General features: G+C 40.4%; 1 protein-coding gene across 2 annotated transcripts in view; it reads right to left on the bottom strand.

Annotated features, from left to right (window-relative positions):
* The window catches only part of MSRB3 (methionine sulfoxide reductase B3), an 81,238-nt gene that overhangs the window by 45,676 nt on the left and 15,311 nt on the right, over positions 1-20,251 (bottom strand). The window contains exons 2-4 of one of the 2 annotated variants that reach the window (XM_066183194.1): positions 15,587-15,713; positions 1,973-2,081; positions 77-154 (exon numbers count right to left, since the gene is read on the bottom strand). In XM_066183194.1, coding sequence (XP_066039291.1) covers positions 77-154; positions 1,973-2,081; positions 15,587-15,713 — 314 coding nt within the window. The remainder of the gene's footprint in view (positions 1-76; positions 155-1,972; positions 2,082-15,586; positions 15,714-20,251) is intronic. The other variant, XM_066183195.1, reaches the window with a different exon arrangement.

Raw genomic sequence — 20,251 nt, 5'->3', positions numbered from 1 at the left:
ATATGAAATATATACAAGATTACATACAACCTAGGAGACAGAAATCTCAAAACTATATTTAGCATATTTTACTCACTTGAATAAAGGAGTTCCACAAACAACACATTTGTATATTCCTTGAGCTTTATGGTGTGTGTACTCTCCCTCAAAGGCACTGGGAAAACAACAACACTACATTTTAAAATTAAATAAAGGAAATTGGGGTTTTCTTAATTATTAAAATAGCTGAATCTTTAGAAAAATGTTATAGAAGAAACCCACAATTTCTAAGTTAACGGTTGTTTTATATTAAAGGCAGCAAATAAAGCAGGCACAGGAAAAGGGGAATGTCCTTATTAGTGAGCACCTGATGTTACGCATCATGCAAAAGGAAGCAAATTGTCCCACAGTTCAAAGGCTGGAACAACAGCAAAAACAAAAACGGGTTAAACAGGAGTCTTCCCCTGTCTGGCAAGTGAAATGTCAAGTTTTTGTAAATATGGATTGTTTGGCACGTAGCTCAACCTGCTGCACGTCGCTGTGTCCATCTCTGGGCCGTGTGCAGGGCCTGGCGGCTGCAGTGGAGCAAGGTGTGAGGCCGCCCGGGCACTGCAGAGCCATGGCACTGGGTCAGGCCAACGCCGGCTGCCCCGGCGGCAGAGACATTGCAGCTGAAAATGAAATAATTGCTCCAGGATTTCAAGCTGTGCGCGCCTTATATTTTCAGTTGAAAAGCAATATTCCAGCTTTAAGGGAATATTTTTCTAAGTTAACAATCTAAAAGGCTAGGAGGTCATTCACCTAATACGAATCAGCTGCGCTAGCCCAACAAAAAGCCTATGTGCTCAGCAGCTTGTTTTTATTATCCTTTCACCCTTTTTATGAGGTCCAATTTTTTTTTATAAACAGGATTTTTAAGAATGACCTAATCTCCGATTGTTTGTGTGCATTAAATCACGTTGTTGGTCCCGTACACAAGGGCGTGGAGGGCTGGGGGAAGGTGAGACAGGCCTCCCAGCAAATGCCACTGTCCCTGTGCCCCGCCAGGGCTGCAGCAGGACGGAGAGGGCTGAGGCAGAGAGGGGGACTGTCCCCACCAGTCTCTCTGGCACATTCAGCCACCAAATTCAGTGCTGTTAGGAAGAGGTTTGCCTATTAACCAGGACCCCACGTGCAGCAGGGAGCCCTTTCAGCTCATGAATGAAAACAAGCAGTTACATCATTAGTACGTTTAGAGCAGAGGTAATACCACGGCCTTACGCCAAGCCCAGTGGTATAAATTAGACAACAAAAATGGCTGGGCCTTGGCAAGTTACCTTTGGCTGGAATCAGCTGAGAGAGAGACTTTATTCACTAAAAACAATCTTGGAAGCCAGTCCTTTTTTTTTCCCTCCAGGACTTGAGGCTGGGTTCCAGCGACTAAAGCCATGTGAGGGCAGTTATTGAAAATTTTTGACATTCCAACCACAAATGAGCCAATAAATACCTTCTCCACATGTGCTTCAAAAAGAAATTGGAGTGGGGTGGAAAAGAACTAAATTATGCTACCTTCTTTCTGCAGCCAAAATGTCTATACTTACAATGGCCACCTTCAAAACTCCAGCCTCCTGGCACAGGGCCATTTCCCTCGTGGTTCTGCTTACTGCAATGTCTTCCAAAAAAAGTGTACCTAAACCACTATTACTTCCACACGTTTTGTAGTAAACTAAAAACAGACTCTAAATATAAGCCTGGTGACTTTATAAGACATGCAGTGTTCATTAAAGGAAAAAGTCACACAAGACCCTTGGCCCTGGCCTCCCTGTTGCAGATGCTTGTCTTTGCAGTAGTGTTAATTTGTAGGGGTTAGTAAACAAGTGCAGAAATCCTGGAAGAAAGAAAAAAACCAACCAACAAAACTTGGTAGGGAAGATGAGGAAACAGCAGTAAGAGGAGGGGTAGAAAAGAAAGATGTCTGTGGTTTTAGATCTGAGTTTCCTTCATCCTGCCTTACCTTTCAGTCCCCTTCTCCTGAGTGACATGGTACTGCAGGGGTGTCAGCCGCTTCCTCAGCTCCTCCTGGGAAAAGACCACCTTACAGTCCTTTTTATCCCTACATGACCCTGCAAAAGGAGAGGATATGGAAGAAAGACCCTTTTTAGCTTAAATCCTGAATAATTGCTTTGGCAGACAGCCACAGTATAGCTTCTGCATTTACTTGTCAATGACCAGACTGGTCCCTAATGCACAAAGAATGGCTCAGCTGAACTGCAGCTGATTATTTCTTCAAATATAAGTATAGAAAAGAATTTTTATAGCGAGCCAGGTGATTCCACTGGAGCAGTGACAACGTGCTATAGCCAAAGCCCTTTGGTGTGTTATACGCTAAATTGCTGCGCACACAATCATTCACAAGAAAGTAACATTTTTTGACCATTAAAAAAAATCTGCAAAAATCTACAGTCGAAACATTCTTTACAAGACATCTATATTGGAGACTTACGGTAATGGGCATATGATGTTTAGCCACAACATCTGGCAATTTCAGTCCCCTTTAAAGTACCTGAAAAGCAATTCTAACCCTCAGAATTACGGTAAAGTTGATTTAACTTCTAGTTGCATTCTCATCCTTTATAACAGTAGTATTTTTCTTTTTTAACTGTTAGAGCACTAGAATAGGAGTCCTGAGGAGTAAGTAATTTCTGTATGCACAAAGCTGTACAAGGTTCAACGATAATCTTGTAAAATTTGTTGCAAAGGAGGGTGTTGAAATTACCCTCCTCTGAAAATCTAAACACTTCGCTTAGTTCACACAGAAAATCCAAGGAGTACATAAGGATTACTGTAAAAAATTGACATTTGTATAATGCAAAAATTCACACTGAGAAAGCAAAAAACAAAAATAAGGTTACTTTGGGGAATGAAAATTCCGAAAGTAGTAACACAAATTGCAAAATATTCAGGTAACTTTGATAATCATTGGCAAAAATTAGCTGACAAAATATGGCAGGGAAAAAGCACTCTAATTATGACAGTAATTAAAATATGGTACAATAAGAAATAAACACTCCTGACAAAAATATTTTTTACTAGTAATGTATATACACTCATAAAAAGACCAATTGTGTTCCCAAAGTAGAGGCAACAGAGCTACCCATCTGTATGTCATTTAGTACAGGAGAGGCAATGGCAGGTTTAAATTACATGGTATTGGATTGCAATTTCCTAACATTGGATGCTTTTCTGCTTTTTTACCTTCAGTCATTACTAAGGAGCGTTCATAAAAAGTAGCTTAGAGCACAGATGCTTGCAAATCATTTAAGAAAAGATGTTTCTTTCTTCCTCCCCCTCTTCTTTTCTCAATTTTTAATGTGTGGGGGTGGGTGAATAGGGGAGAGAGAGAAAAAGAATAATGCTGTTGGTCACTACCGACTAACCCTAGGAAGTATTTTCAGGAAGAAAAAAGTAAAATTGAAAACATCTGATTGAAGTAAATAGTGCAAACATAAAAAGCTTTACTAGTGAAAGAGAAGTATTGAAAAGCGACTTTATTTCATAGATTAGAAATTACTTTTGATCTAAACATTCTTAAAAACAGATTGTTTTCCACTCTGACCCATCTCATTAGCTGTGCTGCAGGGCCTTCATTTTAATGGCAAGCTTTGAAAGAGCACTGCTGTATGCCTTTGTTAGCTTCAATCTTATTTGGGAGAGGGATAAAGATTTCATTCCAGGTCTCTTTGTTTGTCTTTCAAGAACCACTAAAGCAGTATTCACACAAATTTTGCAGGAATGTGCCCTGTGCCATAGCTTACAAATTATTTGGTTTTGGTGCACTTAAAGGTCACCTTCCAAATTAGCAAAATTTTCCTACATCCTGGCTTTTCAACCTTAAATGTAAATATTGTTTCCTAACTGTAAGTGAGGTTTGTTCTTTATAACATTTGGTTGCTTATTTAAAGATGTCAAACTTTGGAGGTTTTTATTCTCCAAACGTGCAGGACTCTAGGACTAATAAGTCTTTCAAAGTATAGCTAACAGGGAAAGGAAGCATATGCATTATATAAATAGCTATTGTTATCTTGCATTACGCAGCTCAGAAAGAAACTATTTGAGAGACAGTATTTTCTCTATAATTTCAGTTTTAAAAAGTAGTCTAGAGAGCAACAAAGAATCTTACAAACCAACATCTCTTCACTTTTTAAAATATTTACCCATGTTAAAAAAATAAATTCTATTTGCTACTTAATTGCTGCAAAAAAAAAAAAAAGGTAGACTAAGCATAACTTTGCTTTGAAAAAAGAGAAAATACTGAGTGTTCTAAAAAATGGTCAGTATGTATGCCCCTTTACTTTCCCTAAATAATTTTTCATCTGTTTTACAAATTTAATGTTCTCCAATCTATGGATTCACTACATGCATAAGAAAATTTCTAGATGCTGCATGATCCACAACAATGATCAGAAGTAGGAAGCATGTTAAAAAAAGATCTTTTGCATGCCTTGTTTTAATAATTAACCTTATGCTTTATAATACAATTATTTATGTCTGCAGGGGAATATTGCCAAACTGCACTGGGCTAAAATTGCAACTGATCCCCAATAACAGATTCTTCAGTTTGTAATATGAGTACTGATCAACAAAAAGTTGCATGACAAATTGTAAAGGAAATCTCTTGGTCCAGCCCTCAGCATTCAAGAATGGCCCTATTCAATTAATTGTATTTACTATTTAACTGCTGGCAACAACGATAGCCCAGTAAATGGATCGTGCTATTTCCCATTGCCATAGAGGCAAGGAGGTAAAGTAAGACTCATCCCTGACTGCAGAGGATATAAGGGTATGTTATCTGAAACAGGGATAGCCTACAAGCTTCTACAAAAATGCAATGAATCCTAAAAACTACTGGATGAGATTCTAGGACTACATTCCTTCCGTTAGGGAAAAAAAAAACTACATGCAAGAGGGACAGAAGTGCACAATTTTTGGTAAAAGAGTGTCTGCTTCTGGTTTTGCAGCTGTTCCTTTATGACATGAGGTGACTGTCACATTCAAGCGAACTGTTTGTATCTTGGGAGGGGACAACATAAAGCTATGCAAAGATATGCCCAACAAGAGAAAAACTGCCACTAGTAATGGAGCTGTTATTGAGCTCACTATTAAACCAAGGAATAAATGGGCAGGCTGACCACCTTCCTCAGTCTGGTTCTCCATAGATGGGATGAGATCTGGACTGTGGAAAGGCTCCATAGAGGAAACAAAATGCTTCAGCAGCTCAGTCGTAAAGGCAGGCTCACAGTTCACTGGCAAAACATACAACTTGAAGCAAACAAGAGAAAAGGTCATCAGTTCTACAAACAGCTTTATATCAGTGTGGTTACTGATTAAAGGTGAGGCTAAATTGAATGCAGCATGAGAATAAGAGAGCCTGGATTAGCACTCTTTTTCTTTGGAGGTGGTGTTCTCAGCAATGACTTTTAGAAAAGCCCAGGGCAGCTATGTTCTGAGTTCCAGTTAGATGCAGCTGTTAAGAGGTGAACGCTGGCTTCCAAAGGCAGACAAAATCCCCTCTACATTCCACTGCCGGATCGAAGGCCAGATTAAGTCTCTCTAATCAGCACCCCATGGTGCCTTCCTTGGGGTTGGCACTCCTACGAAGAGCAGTGTACAGGCAGCTGTCACCAGCAGACACTTGCCTTCAGCCCCAGCTACAGCAGCGCGAAAGGCACTTATGATCCTGGAGCAGGATGGTAGGCTTTGTGAGGAGAAGACCAGCCTCACAAATCTTAATGCATTAAAAAAAAAAAAAAAAAGGAAAAAGAAAAAAGAAAAAAGAAAAAAGAAAAAAGAAAAAAGAAAAAAGAAAAAAGAAAAAAGAAAAAAGAAAAAAGAAAAAAGAAAAAAGAAAAAAGAAAAAAGAAAAAACTGAGGATGGTGAAACAAACATCAACAGAAACCCTTCTTGGAGCCTTCAGAGTATTCTTGTGTTTAGGAATGTTTCTTTTTTATGAAAAGCAAGGCAGTGCATGCTGCCATTTACTGTTCACCTGCAGACTGGGCATTTCAGAGTTCAGCTCTGAAGTCTGCTGTACAAATTAAGTGAACAGAAAGTATTTTCTGGGTGTTGACCTGATAATGAAGACATTAAGCATCTCACCTCACATATAAGTTCCAATTGACCTTTTCAAACCTGTGGTTCATAACATTCCTTCCCTATAAGCAATCACAAGAAAACCAGCAACAAGATATGTTCAAATAGACGGACACAAGTTAGCAGACCATTACTCCTCACCACTCAGCCCGTCACCTGTTCCAACACACCAGAGGGTGGTGATTAGTGTCTGACATGCCCTGAAATATGGTGGCATTTTGTCTGATAGCTTTCTATGAGCCATTCTAACAATTTTCTCTTATGTTTTGTTGCTTCCTATCACTGAAGTTAACTCAGTATTTCAACTTCATGGAAGACACAGCATACATTTTCCCTCTTCTACCTATGCTTATATTCCACTAGCATTAATGGACATTACAGTCATGCACTGAGTACATACCACTCAGACTTCCTGAACTAAATACAGCAAGATCAAATGTTCCAGCAGAGCACGGCCATTTAATAAATTTGGCTTCTAGTTTTCAGAACTTCTTTTAGTATAACCAAGCAGTTTTTTAGGGGCCTTCCAGTACATTTTTCATATCCAGCCCCAATCCTGCAATGTGACCTGTGAGGCAGACAGTTGAGAATATGCATAGCTAGTTAAGAGTCTATGAATGTACATCAGATTACAGGATCTGGCTCTAAGTATACATCTCCCTGCTTCCCAAAGCCTGTCCGTTCATGAGTGAGTCAGACCTTGGTAGATTGATGGTAAATCACCTCAAACTGATATTAAGAGGAATTCCACAAAACTAAAAAAATATTTGCATATATTTCTTTTAATAAATATCCTTACATATGCTATTGCTAACACTTAGCATTATTAAAAATGGAAACTCTTGTTACTTCCGATTTCATTTACAGAGTTTATGCCTCTTGCTGCCAGTTTTGCCTCACTGTCTTATTAGGAAAAGGCAAACTCACAACTCTCTCCCATATATTTTAATATCTGTTTAATTTGTTCTCTGCAGCCTCTAGTCTTCTCACTGGGAGAATACTGCAGTGTTCTCTCACTGCAAACAAGCCAGGAACAGATCTAATTCAAAAAAGAACAACTCTTGAGAATGGTCACATTGCAAACAGTTCTATTGGTTTGCATTTGGAAAACATAATTTTATAAAACGTGTATTTGACATGATAGTTCTTTTTATAATCCCCTCATGGGCCATTTCAAATTACCTTAGCTTGCTGGTAACTAGGAGAGATGTTGCAAAAGAAACTGAAACTTCAGTTTCAGAACTCCCTCTGAAATGTTGGGAGGTCAGGTTTAAGTAAAATTCAAACTTCATCATTAAAAAAACGCTGTAAATGTTTTACACATTGAAAAACAGATCTGTGGCTCCTTTGCTTTCTTGCTGTAGGTAGCTAACTCCCACCTGCTGTTGAAATACCATTTGCAGTTTCATGCAAGCATTAGGAGTAATGGAGCGAAGACCATTTCCACTATATTGTGCGTTGAAAATCCAAAAGCCAGGTACCAGGACAGCAGTTTGAATTTTGGGTCAAATTCCAGGTTCTATCTTAAAAGAGCACCACCCAAAACCTAACTGTCTTTTTGAAAAATTGTTTACTTAACACACAGGAGGGTCAGATGGCCACAAGGGAAGGGCAAGTCCCTTCTCTGCAAATTTGCAAACTTCCCATACAATCAAGTAACAGAGCTGTCACATTTATTTTTTCCACCTGGTCATCAGCACAACTCTTGTTTAATACAAAGACATATATTTTGAATCACCATCAGAAATCTCCCATGTAAGACAGCAAATTTCTCAAGGAAAAAAAAAATCACTTCGAACTGCCAGCTAATGCATCTCTATGCACTTGTTTTCTCTGCACAGAAGGTGGTACTGGGACCCCAGCAGGCCCATATAGGCAGCATCTATTGTTTCCACAGGTCTGCAAACCTACTTGCAGCAAGTTACACAGCTAAGGCAGCCATGCAAGCCAAAGAGACATTCCCTGGAAAAGAAAAAAGAAACCTGAAGCTGCCTCTCCTCCCTGTGAATGTAAAAAACATTTAACAAAAGACTGAATTGTTTTGCGTAGTGGGAAAGGGGAGAAAGAAAATCTGCTCCTTTTGTCCTCTCCAGGCATGTCTACTTTACTTCCATATCTGACATCAATGAAATAAATGTCACTACTAGACACAATCTTGGTCTCACAACCTTTCCAAATTATAAAAACTGAGAGGAGTCAACCACTATCCTGCTCTAGCTGGTGGAGATGGAGGCAGCTTCCTCTGGAGCTTTTTGAGCTGTCATCTTCACTAGTATTGCTGCAACAACAGCATGTGGCTGCTCAGCAGAGGTTGGTGAATAGAAGAACCTTCAATTAAGTGGAGCAAAAGCTCATTATGTTATAAACTGCCACATTTGTTATCGTTTCTGCTGAGATGGCCAAAGACAGAGTGCACAGGGCAGCTGACCTATTTGCCTTACTCTTGGATGCAAACCAGGCAAGACAAGATCAAGATCTATTGGTAAGGCAGTAGAGGGGGGAATATTTATAATGATGGATTTCTCTTCCTCTCCCCTCTAACATACAAAGAGACTTTTGTTTTGCTGATGTTATCCTAGCACCTTTCACAGGCACTACATTTGTTTAAATTAAAAACAAGAAAGACAGAGACACTGAGCACTCTTTATCTGGTCAGTAGATTTCTGACTGAACCAGTAGAAGGGTGCCCAACATATGGAAAGGGATTTTATTAACAGCGGGATTAAGATGAATTTAGTAAGAGTGCTTTATGTTACCTTTCGCATTTCAAATATTTCAGTAAGTCATCAAAATAAGTTTATTCACACAGCTTTAATAAAGGTTTAACCCTGCAGCAGAAACAATTAAAAAGTCAGCATTTTCCAGCAGTGGCGTGTAGCTTATTTTGGCATTCAGGCTCTTGCTAAATCCTCCTGCTGCTTCCTCCACAATAGTGATGTGTGGCCTGTGAAATGAGCACTGGATTTCAAGACTCAAGGTTCCTTAATCTGTACTTGGGATGGGGGTGGAGGAAAGGAGAGGGCTGGGGGAAGGTCTTTCCCCTCCTCCAATTCTCTGTAACAGCCCAGATCTAACCCCCTGCAAAACTTGGTCTGTCTCCAACTGTGGAGGGTAAGGAGTGCTTTTGCAAAAGCACCGCCTGCTCTGTGGCCTTTCATCCCACTTCTGCAAGCACTGAGGGACATACCCAGCAGGAAGAGAGGAACTGCTGGGACACTGCTCCAGTTCATGCTCTGCTATTACCACCACAGAAAACACTGTAACTGCCTCCCCTCTCAATCTGCTTCAGGACTAAAGGTAGAGAAACAGTCAAAAAGGTTTGTAACTACCAATTTCATTCCCTAATGGGCCTTCTGGAATTCCTTATGTTTCATTAAAATTCAGCCACGCCTTATGGGTCATGAAGATGGGATCAAGCCCTGTAAAAGGGCTTTAAGAGGATTCGGTCAAGCCTTTCCCTGCTCTGCTCTCCTTGGGACTCCCTGACCTGGGCCAGAGCATTGATGAGGGAGTTCTTACCCACAGTGCACAAAGCTGCCAGCACCAGACCTGGGATGCCAGCACCTCCTGTCCCACAAGAACCTCTTCTCCAGACAGAGCAGAGGGCACTTTTCTACCCTAGTCATGCACCCCTTCCCAACACAGCTTATTTTGAAGGAAATCACAAACTGAGATACATATTTAGCTTGTAACTAAGAACAATTTCCCCTTCTTAGCATTCTCTGGGACACTACTCGTTTCTACTCACTTACCCCCACATCATGATCTGTGTTGTTGCAACCTATGCTTAAGCTAGCAGCTAAGTTATAGTAATGTTTGAGCCTCTAGTGCCTGAATCCCAGTCCACACTCTAGATCCATTTAAGGTTCCATCAAATTCCAAGCTCATACATTCCCTAAGTGATCATCTCCTCCATTGTTTCCCAACACACTCTTACTGACTTTACGGCTCACATTCAATTAGTGCACATTTTCTGGCTTGTCCTCCCTCAGCTTAGCAATATAGAAAATATCCTTCCTTTCTGTGTGCTATCATCTCTCCATTACATCACATTCTTCTCTGAAACTTTGATCACATACTCCTCAGAGAAAAGACAAAGCCAGGAGTTGCTTTTAATTGAAGGGAAAAAAGTGAAGGCAGTCCTTAAAGGACTTCTTAGTCCTCCTGTTAGACACTCCAATAACTAAAAAAAGTAACTTTTCATGAGAAACTTTAAACCCCAGAACCATCTTGCTGAAAATTCATCTTTTCCATACACAACTAAGCAGAAAATACACTAAGCCTGAGCTGCAGAAGGCTCAGGAATGGAACACAGGAAATTTATGAACTCCCAGAATTAAAACATTCCTGCAAGAAGGGTGGAAAAGGTTTGTGGTGGATCCTTTATGGGGGCAGGAAGGGAATGAAAACAACCTTAAAAGATCCATCAGGGAACACATTAAGGTACTGTCTTTGTGCATGATCTGGGAGCACAAGAAATGTCTCATCATTCCAGTGCTTCTCAGTGCAAGAATCACTGAGGAGCTTCCACCCAGGTGGGGCAGGGATGAGCAGCATCTGTCTCCTGAGCAGATGAGGGAGAGCACAAAACTCCCCCAGAACAAAGACTTAAAAAGAGCAAAAAAACAGAGTACAAACTCTAGGGAACATAACAGAAGGCTTCTAGTCTTCTTTATGATCCCAAGTTTAGCAAGTATCAGGCATTCTTAAGAGTGTAAGAGATACCTACAAATAAATTTCATCGTAAAATGCATTAAGTAAGGCATTCTAGACTGAATACTATTGTACAAAGGAAACATTTGTAAATACAGTACATCAAATATACTCCCATTAAGACAGCTATATGTAATTTTTAAAACTCATTTTAAAGCTATTCTAAAAATATGATATCATGCTCTATTATGATAATACAGTGTTCTACTATCATATGACTAAAAGACAAACATAAACACAGACATTTATATAATAATGACACATGAATGGTTTCACATGCTATTCACTAGTGTGATCACATAGCACATATTTTACTCTCTTTTCAAGAGTCCTCCTCGTAACTTCTGGGAGGCAGTCAACCACGTATTTCTAAGACTGTGTTTTAAATTTAAAAATCTATTTTTGATCCAAATTGATATTTGCATTTTTTAAAAATTTAGCTGAATACAGATGAGTTTTAATTTCTTCCCCCCAGCCAGTTCTGAGGAACAAGTACATTCATCTGAGATGTTGTATGGCATACTTAAACCCAGAGCAAATTTTTATGTTCAACATATAAACCCCAGAAAATATGAATTTATAATGAAAACATTGACAGGCATTTAACCATAGCTGTGTGGATGGTTTATGCTATCCAATATCAGTCTTACTTTTATTTTCTTTAGGACCATGTGAACAGACATCTGTAGTCGTACATCTCTGGTGATACACATTACGGAAAACTATGGGGAAGTTATAACATACGTTATAGAAACTATATCTCTGAACATAGAAACAGACAATATGAAATGTCACACTCAAGTCACACAAAGTTTGAGAGCAAGTACCATACTTTGAACCCACAAGACTAAGGTCTTTATTAGGCTTTTGGTTGTTAAAGCCATATCTGGCAAACAGTATGCACTCGGATATTTCACTGACATGAGCAGTTTGAGAGTTCAGAGAAATAAATGCATACAAATCATTCATGTATAAAAATGTTTTCAAGATCTGCTCCTAAAAGCTATTCTTCATGTTAACACATTACTGCTAAAAATCCAATTTTGAGATCCAGTAATTTTCTGTTCACTATTAATTTCAATTTTATGAAAAGACATTATATTAAAACTTAAAATTAACATTAGGATTTAATAAAAGAATGAAAAACCATACTATAGATATTTACTTAATAAAGACTTACACCATATGCCCAACACCATCTTCATACAGATGCATTGTAGTTTAATGGTAGAAAAGTACGGTTTCCTACTAGTAGTTATTTTAGTAATTAAACACTACACAACAATTTAATATTACCTAGGACTTTATTATATGAAAAAAGCCCCCAACTCTAAGTCTACCCCTGTAATTTCTTTATCATTACTTTTACTTAATTTTACAAGCACCATAATTATCTTTGATCTGTAGAAGAGGAAAAGCCAAATTATCAAATTATTATATTTGAAAAGCCAAATTATCACATGCAAAAAATGTGATGTAAGCAGCACAACATTCAAAGTGTTAAAGAAATAAAGGGTCTTTTTAAGAAATGAGAACCCATAATAATTAAAAGACACAGCAAAGCAATATAAGCTATCTTTAAACGTTATAGCTTGGTGGTCTGCTTCAGAAAACATATGTACATGGAGTCTGCATTTTCATGACTTGTATCAATTGCTTCTTAGTATGCATAAAGGAGATGAAGTAGTTTTTTACTAAAAGTTTGATGGTGATTGTTGTGATTTTGGAGTGGTTTTTTTAAAGACTTAATTTCTGTGAATTAAATCCTGGCAGGTGCTGAGTGCATCCTACATTTCCAAAGAAATTCCGAACATTCAACTCTAATGAAATGGGCCCAAGGACCAACACTTCTGTGTCACACAACAGACACAACGGAGCTGTAGTCATCACTGACAATGAAGAAACCTTAAATCAATGTGCTGGTAGTTTGCATATGAGCAAAGATTTTGCTTTTTTCCTAGTATTCTCACTCTTCTTAACATACTTGCAAATGTTCCTAAGGTCTCAGGGTGTGCTTTCTGAGCCAATCACTCCTAGACGGGAAGCTTTTCATGTAGCCCTAGCTGTGCAGAACAGCAAATGCCTAGTGCCATCTACTGGGGGCGCCTGCTCCTGCTCAGACTTGCCATCTTGCCTACAAAAAATGCTATGGGCAACAGTGCACTAGGTGTGCACACATTGAAACGTTTAGTCCTAACTTCAGTCAAGAAAATATTTTAAAAATACAATTTAGAAGAACAGATTCGCAGTCCAGGTGCTAATATACAAACAGAAAAAGAGCAAGTAAAAACACTTCTCTACTTAAAATAGTACTTCAAAGAAGGGACAGCTCATCTCTATTCTAAGACACCTCCCAATAGTATTTAATTAATTTAATTGGGGGTGAGGGGGAAGGGGGAGAAGAAAAAAATCCCTTGTTTCTGATCTGCAACTATATATTAAATATAAATTATATATTGCATTGTGTTACTTTGTTCCTTACAGGGAGGACAGAGGTAGCATTCCAAATATAGAAATTGAAACAATACTTTCACTCATGTCCTTGTCCTGCAAATATTTAACTGTATAGGGTTAAAACATTGTTTGAAAGCTCAGTTTACTGCTCTGATGGCACTTTGCTTCCTCAGAAGGGGTTCCAGAAGGTTAAAAAGTCTCGTTCCATATTGAATTTGCCTCTGAATTAGAAGGTGGCCAAGCTCTACACTGTCCCAGACTTGGTGAACACATGGCATGGTGTTATGGTTACAGGACTGCAATTCACAGTACCGGATGGTGGGAAAAGTACTAGCCCGAAGTGTTATGTTATAAAAAACTCATGAGAACTTGGGGTGTTTTCTGTATATTCAGAAGCCAAAGTCACAGGGCATTGTGGCATTTAACCAGATGTTGGCCCTACATTTCCTTCCCATGCTTTATTTGGTATATGCTATGCCATTTACTTGCAACTCCTGAAATACACCACACACAAAAACCCAAACCAAAGGCAAAGCAAGCCTATGTTTATTTTTAAGCATCTGGGGAATTTAGATTACTCTTAAAATATGTGAGATAAGTGATTGCATATTATTCCACTGTTAGCAGATGAATTTGGGCTTATTATATATAAATATCTCTCTCTATATATATCTCTATAAAGTAGTCAGTCAGAGGAACTCAATCTATTAATGGTCCCACAGTTGGGGATCTAAGAGATGAGAATAAAGAGTAGTGTTAACTTTTTATTCAAAAATGTGACTACTGGATGATGACAGAAAAACAACTTGATAAAACAGCTAATGCAGTGCTTTTGGAAACAGGTACAGGAACAGCAAAACCTCCCATGGGCTGTGTGTATTTCTAGCTGATCAGCTTGTAGATCCTCCTTTTCAGAGTGGGAACAAAATGGCCAGAAGACTGAGTGCCCCCATGTTAAGGTAGACACCAGCAATATGAGCACACATCGAAAGATGCATAATGAGGCCTAAGGAAATATGCTTACCCTATATTTTTAGGATTTTAAATCTGGCTCAGCAGCAAATATAACAGGAAACTGAGGTCAAGCTGACACAATGTGGGTTATTCTCCCTCTTCCTCAATATGTGTTTGCAGTTCCTATCAAGGTTAATAGGAGTTTTGTGCACATGTGGGGGAAATGGAACATAAATGCTGCAAAAATTGGACTCAGATTTAGTTCAAATAAAGTCTAATATGCTTTAGGAAAATCCATCAGCTTGAAAACTAATGTCTTATCACTGAAAAAAATCTTTAAAACATCACCTCCATATGCTTGCTAAGTCCAGGTCTGGGAGAAACTGCTTGTAACATTCTGCACTCTTATGAACCAGTTGTGAGTACAGCACAAACACCCAAGCTGGCCCATTTTTGAGGCTTCAAACACAGATCAGCCAGGACTGTACCTTTTTTATTTGGGCATCAAGAAAATTTCTAGTAATGTTCAAAATTAGTACAGCTTTTATTTTCTCCCACGTCACCCTGTACACTGACATTATTACGCTGACATTACAGACTGTTGCCGTTTAGGTGAAACACGAAACACTTAGGTTCAAAGTTTTCATGATATAATAAATTCATGAAGATGGGGTCTTATGGCACCCTTCCCAGATCTAATGGACAAACCTGGACCTTACGTGAAAAGTGCAGCTGCATGTGGGCATTAAATTGCATGTTTCCACTTAGTAATGTAGAGAAGTGTCATTTAACTAAGGAATATGCTGTCAGAGGAATGAAAGAATTAAGTTTTAAATTCTGCACACTTTTTGTACATGATTTTCAGTATAACTTGAACTTGAATTATACTTGATTTATAATAAAAATGTGAAAAGAAACACATGGAGTATAACTATAGGATACTGCTAAATACTTTGAAAAATATTTTTAAGTCCTACATTTCAATAGCAATCAACATGTGGAATTCTTTCAGACATTCTCTTTAAAAATTAGGAATGGCATTTAATAAAATATTTTCAGTTTAATTACACAGTTTTTGCCAAGAATGAGGAAAATAATAATATAAAATTTAAGAGACAGAATTTTGGACAAGGAAGTCAGCATTTCCAAGCTTCTTAAAATCTTGGATATGAAATCACTCACTCAACTCAGTGATTTCTACCAAAAAAAAAAAAAAAAAAAAAGGTGCAAATACACTTCTGCTTCAAAGGAAAATTTAAACAGAACAACCCATAGCACATTGTTTCCTGCAGCAGAGACACCCGTTCCTACAAGGGCCTTTATTATGCATGACACAACAAGCAGCACCCATTCAACCTGAGGGAAGCCCACAGGCTCGCAGGGCCACTGGCTGGCTCTTTGTCACCAAATGCAGCAGGTTGAATGCAGACATCACTGTGATATCCTCACCAACAAAACCAGAGGCAAAGAACAGGGGCAAGAGCTGAGTAGGGAAGAAAAAAAAAAAGAAAAAAAAAAAGATGAGAACAAATTAAAACATCAAAAATGTTAAGATACACCACAGAAAAAAAACAATACTTAAAATTTTATAAGACCACCACGAGAGCACAATTCTAAATGCACTTTGCTTAGTGCATTTAACGCATTTTTGCTACCCTACCCCCCAACATTTTGATACATATTACACAGTATTCAGTGAAACCATTTTATATGCTACAAAGTGAGAGGGACTGCACATTTTTATAGGGGGCATTCACAACAGCTGCTTTAGATACTCAGCTGAGAGCAACTTGGGGTAGTAGCCTAGTTACAAGTGCAGGGGTAAACCTCAGCTAGATAGTAGGAATCCTGCTTGAACACCCAGGAATGCTGGGCAGATCAAACATGCAAGCTTTTTAAATTTATTTTATTTAAACCAAGATCCCGTTCCACAACATTTCTGAACGGCGAATGCTGGAAACCACTCGTTAAAAATTGTTCTTTTGACGACTTGTTTGAGGAATGTGACATTTCTTTGTAATAAACTTGCCAGATATCTTAAAATCATGGCTTTTCAAAGGCAGGAAATAATTCATGTTGTAAACTGTCCATGAGATATATTTAAACAATTTTCCAGCCAGTTCAAATACAGCAAACAGAGAGATGGCAGTCAAAAGATTTTATTTCAGAAGGGTTTAATGCACAAATACTAATTGTTCCATGCACCCCACAATGGGAAAGAGGAAATGCAGCTGCCTTATAGCCTAGCCATGCATAGCCACAGCTCGCTTTAGAAGATTATGTGATGCGGGACTGGAGCCAATCCTCAACCAAAGTCAGTATAGAAACTCTCTGGGACTCTGGCTCAGGCCCCAGGTAGCTGCGGAGCAGCAGGGCAGGTCTCCCAGCCTCCTCTCAGCCTCACTCTCCGGCCCGTGGCAGCCCAGGAGCCGCGGGGGCACAGTCCTGCCACGGCCCACAGCAGCGGCTGTGCCAGCGGGGGACAAACGGACCGCGGTCTCGTCCTGAAGAACAAGACTCTGCGAGGAAGGACACTTCTACAGAACGCCCCTAACAGGTGCAGACAAGCCATCCCTGACAGCATTCAGTGTCAGGCTGTACGGAACTCTGAGCAACCAGATGTAGTTGAAGTTGTCCCTGCCCTTTGCTGGGGGTTGGATTAGGTGGCCTTTAAAGACCTCTTCCGAGCCAAACCGTTCTGTGGTAATTCCATGACTATAACAAGGACCCAGTCCCCAGCCGTACCCATTACCAAACCAGTCTGGAGAGCATCTGACAGAAACCTGCTCGCATGTACACGCCTCCCTCGGTCGTATCCAAACCAAACTTGTCGCGAGAACCCCGACACCTCGTGCGGCCCGACGGCGGCGGGGTAGGGCACTGCGGGGCAGGCAGCCCGTGAGCGCCATCACAAACATGTCCCTGTCATAGCGGCAGCGGAGCCGCGTGAAAACCAGCGCCAACCCCTCCGGAGCAGACCGCCAGGAGAACAGAGGGCTGCGCGCAGCCCCGCCGCAGCTCCGCCCTTGCCCCGCAGCCGGCGCTGTCCCGCAGCCGGCGCTGTCCCGCTGTCCCGCTGTCCCGCTGTCCCGCTGTCCCGCTGTCCCGCTGTCCCGCTGTCCCGCTGTCCCGCTGTCCCGCTGTCCCGAGCCGACGCCGGTGCCGCGCTCCGGGAGCAGCGGCATCGAGCGCCCCCTGCCGGCGGTTAGCCGGCACCGGCCCGCGCGGGTGGCGCCGCCTGGCGGCCGCTGCCCGCCGCACTCCTGCGAGGCGCTGCACTGACGGCCCAGACAGACGCTGCTTCCCTGACCTCCTCCTCCTCCTCCCTCCCTCTTTCAACTGTAAACACCTAAGAGGAAATTATTTTAAATTCCCGGGAATTATAAAATAGACCCTGGCCTCTTGAAAATGTCAAGAATTTCAGTGTTCAAAATGTTATTATTTACCCTCATGTATTCATAAAGACTTGGAGAATATGCAAGACCTGAGAGCCCAATAAAAAAACACTGAGCATCCATGAAAGTACTTCATTGCAGTTAATCTAACTTATTCTTTTATTGCTGATGCTTTGATTGCTATTTCTATTTACTCTATACATTATATCAATGCCCAGTCGTTCCAGTGGGAGGAGGCCTCCCAGTGCCAGGTACAGTATGCACACAAACCCTGCTGCCGTAAGCTTACAGAGCCCTATAAGAATGACTTGTGAAGAATCAGTAAAGAGAAGCGCAAAGTCAAACTCATTGCAATTAATGCATTCAGTTTGGAGGTGTTTCACCCCACCTGCCAATTCCATCGGTATAAAGAACAGATTTAGGGAGAATGACAGTAACACTGAGACAGGTTCCTATCTTTCCTCTGCTTTTTCTGTCGTGCATACAAGCTCAGCCATAGCCTTTATCAGGCTCAGGTGACATGTTTATGTCTCTGATTTACAGCCAGAGTATGACAAGAAACATAGGAAGAAGTCCAGAGAAGGGAAATGTTTTTGGTGAAGTGTCTGGAGCACAAGTCTGACGAGGAGTGGCTGAGAAAGCTGGGGTTGGTTAACCTGGAGGAGGCACAGGAGTGATGTTACCACTCTCTTCCACTACCTGAAAGAACATTGTAGCCAGGTGGGGGTCAGCCTCTTCTCCCAGGCTGTTAACAGTACGATGCGGAGGTTTAGGTTGGGCTTTAAGAATTTCTTCACAGAAGAGGTGATTAGACACTGGAATGGGCTGCCCAACAAGGTGCCATGGTCTAGTTGATAAGTGGTGCTGGGTAAAAGGTTGGACTCGATGATCTCAGAGGTCTTTTCCAACCTAAATTATTCTGTGAAAACACCATCCTGGGAATAGATGGCTGGTGGTTTAACCTCCCATGCTATACACACCTAGCCCTCTATAGGCTAAGCAAAGCCCCCATGCTGGTGCTGAAGGTACCTGCCTGAGCCCCAAGGGAGCCCAGCTGTACTCCCACAGCACCCCACCTTGCCAGTGCTAGGGTCAGGTGGCCTGGGGACAACAGTGCTAACACGACTGCCATGTGCCTGAGCCACAGTGAGTACCACAGCGCTGCACTTTCACCACACAGACTTACCGCCCCCCAGTACTGCAATATGCCACTTTCCTGTAAGGACAGATGCTACATGAAGAGGTCAGAGCAAAACTCTCAATTCAGGGGAGGACATGATGATTTTACACATCATTTTTTGGGTTTATTTTGGTGGATTGCCCTTTTTTTAAAAACACAGCCTTCTTGCTGTGCTGTCTGCAACACCCAGGACAATGTTGGCTCCTCCGCTGTAGTCCTAGGAGTCGTCAGACCCCTTGGAGCCCCTTCACTGCACTTCACTCTTCAACAGAGTACAACATGGCGCTTCCATCTCTCTGGCTCTCATAAGATGGACACCATGTTCAGTGATAGCTTGTAAATCTTGTAAGTACAGATAATACAAATAGAGCAGTAACTATGTCATTAGCTGGACTTCAGAAGCAGTTTTCTAGGATACACATTTTAACGCCAGGAAAGCCTTCCTTTTAGGAGCCTAATGTTGGCAAATATTAAGGAACCACCAGCTTTCAAGAGCTTCTACATTGTCCATTGTGGACATTCAGAAAACATAAGCTTGGCCCCAAAATTATTAGCTATAAAGTAACATAGGTGGTCTGTCAAATTTGTCCTTCGGAAATTAAGAACTTTGTATGTACTCAGGTTATGTTTTTTCAACCTCTGTCTGCAACTAGAAAAATTTCTTTGGGTGAAGGCAACTTGAGAGGTTAAATTCTGATATTACCACATCTTGTTTTTAAGAGCAGTAGGGGAAACATCAAGGGTCTCGGGAGCTTGTAACACTACTGGTTTAAATTTTTCCATATTCAGTGTTATTCCTGACAACTCAGGTCCAGAATTCCTAAAATTACATGAGAATACCAGCCCTGACAAGAAAGAACATGAAGTTTTAGCTCTTTACAAGTAAATTTTTAAAAAACCCCACAAATTCTCAAGGGAAGGATCAGGGTTTTTTCTTGCCCCAATAATAAGAACTTAGTAATGTGAGGTTTCTACTTTTTTCTAATTTCCCTTCCCCCAGCCCCAAGTCTCTGGCCTCATTTGGAGGGCAGGAAACAATTAAGAGATAGGAACACACTAGTCAGAGAGCCAGGCTCCCAGGCTCTTGTCAGGAATTCCTATGTCACTGGAAAAAGCAAAGAGCAAAAATATTGCCACACTAAAGAAAGCCAAACCAGTTAGAAAGAAGTAAAGGCCTGGGAGTCTACTCAAGTGTTAAATTAACAGTTTAATTTTTATCAGTGTTTGTTTTGTAAAGTTTTTTTCAGTCCAGCAATAAGTTTGAATGGTTGTTTTGCAAAGGGTTTCCTTATATATTTTGACACAAAGCAAACTTTAACCAAATGTTTCCCTGACAGAACTTAGTGGGGTATTTTGTATATATATATATATATTTATTTCAGTTTTAACAATTATCTATTAATTAATTAATTAATTAATTTATTTTGATCACCTAAATTTATTTTG

Source organism: Chamaea fasciata, unplaced genomic scaffold (genome assembly GCF_029207755.1).
Source record: "Chamaea fasciata isolate MVZ Bird 193981 ecotype frontalis unplaced genomic scaffold, bChaFas1.0.hap1 SCAF_5, whole genome shotgun sequence".
NCBI classification, from domain to species: Eukaryota; Metazoa; Chordata; class Aves; order Passeriformes; family Sylviidae; genus Chamaea; species Chamaea fasciata.
This window is presented reverse-complemented; position numbering and strand designations above follow the sequence as displayed.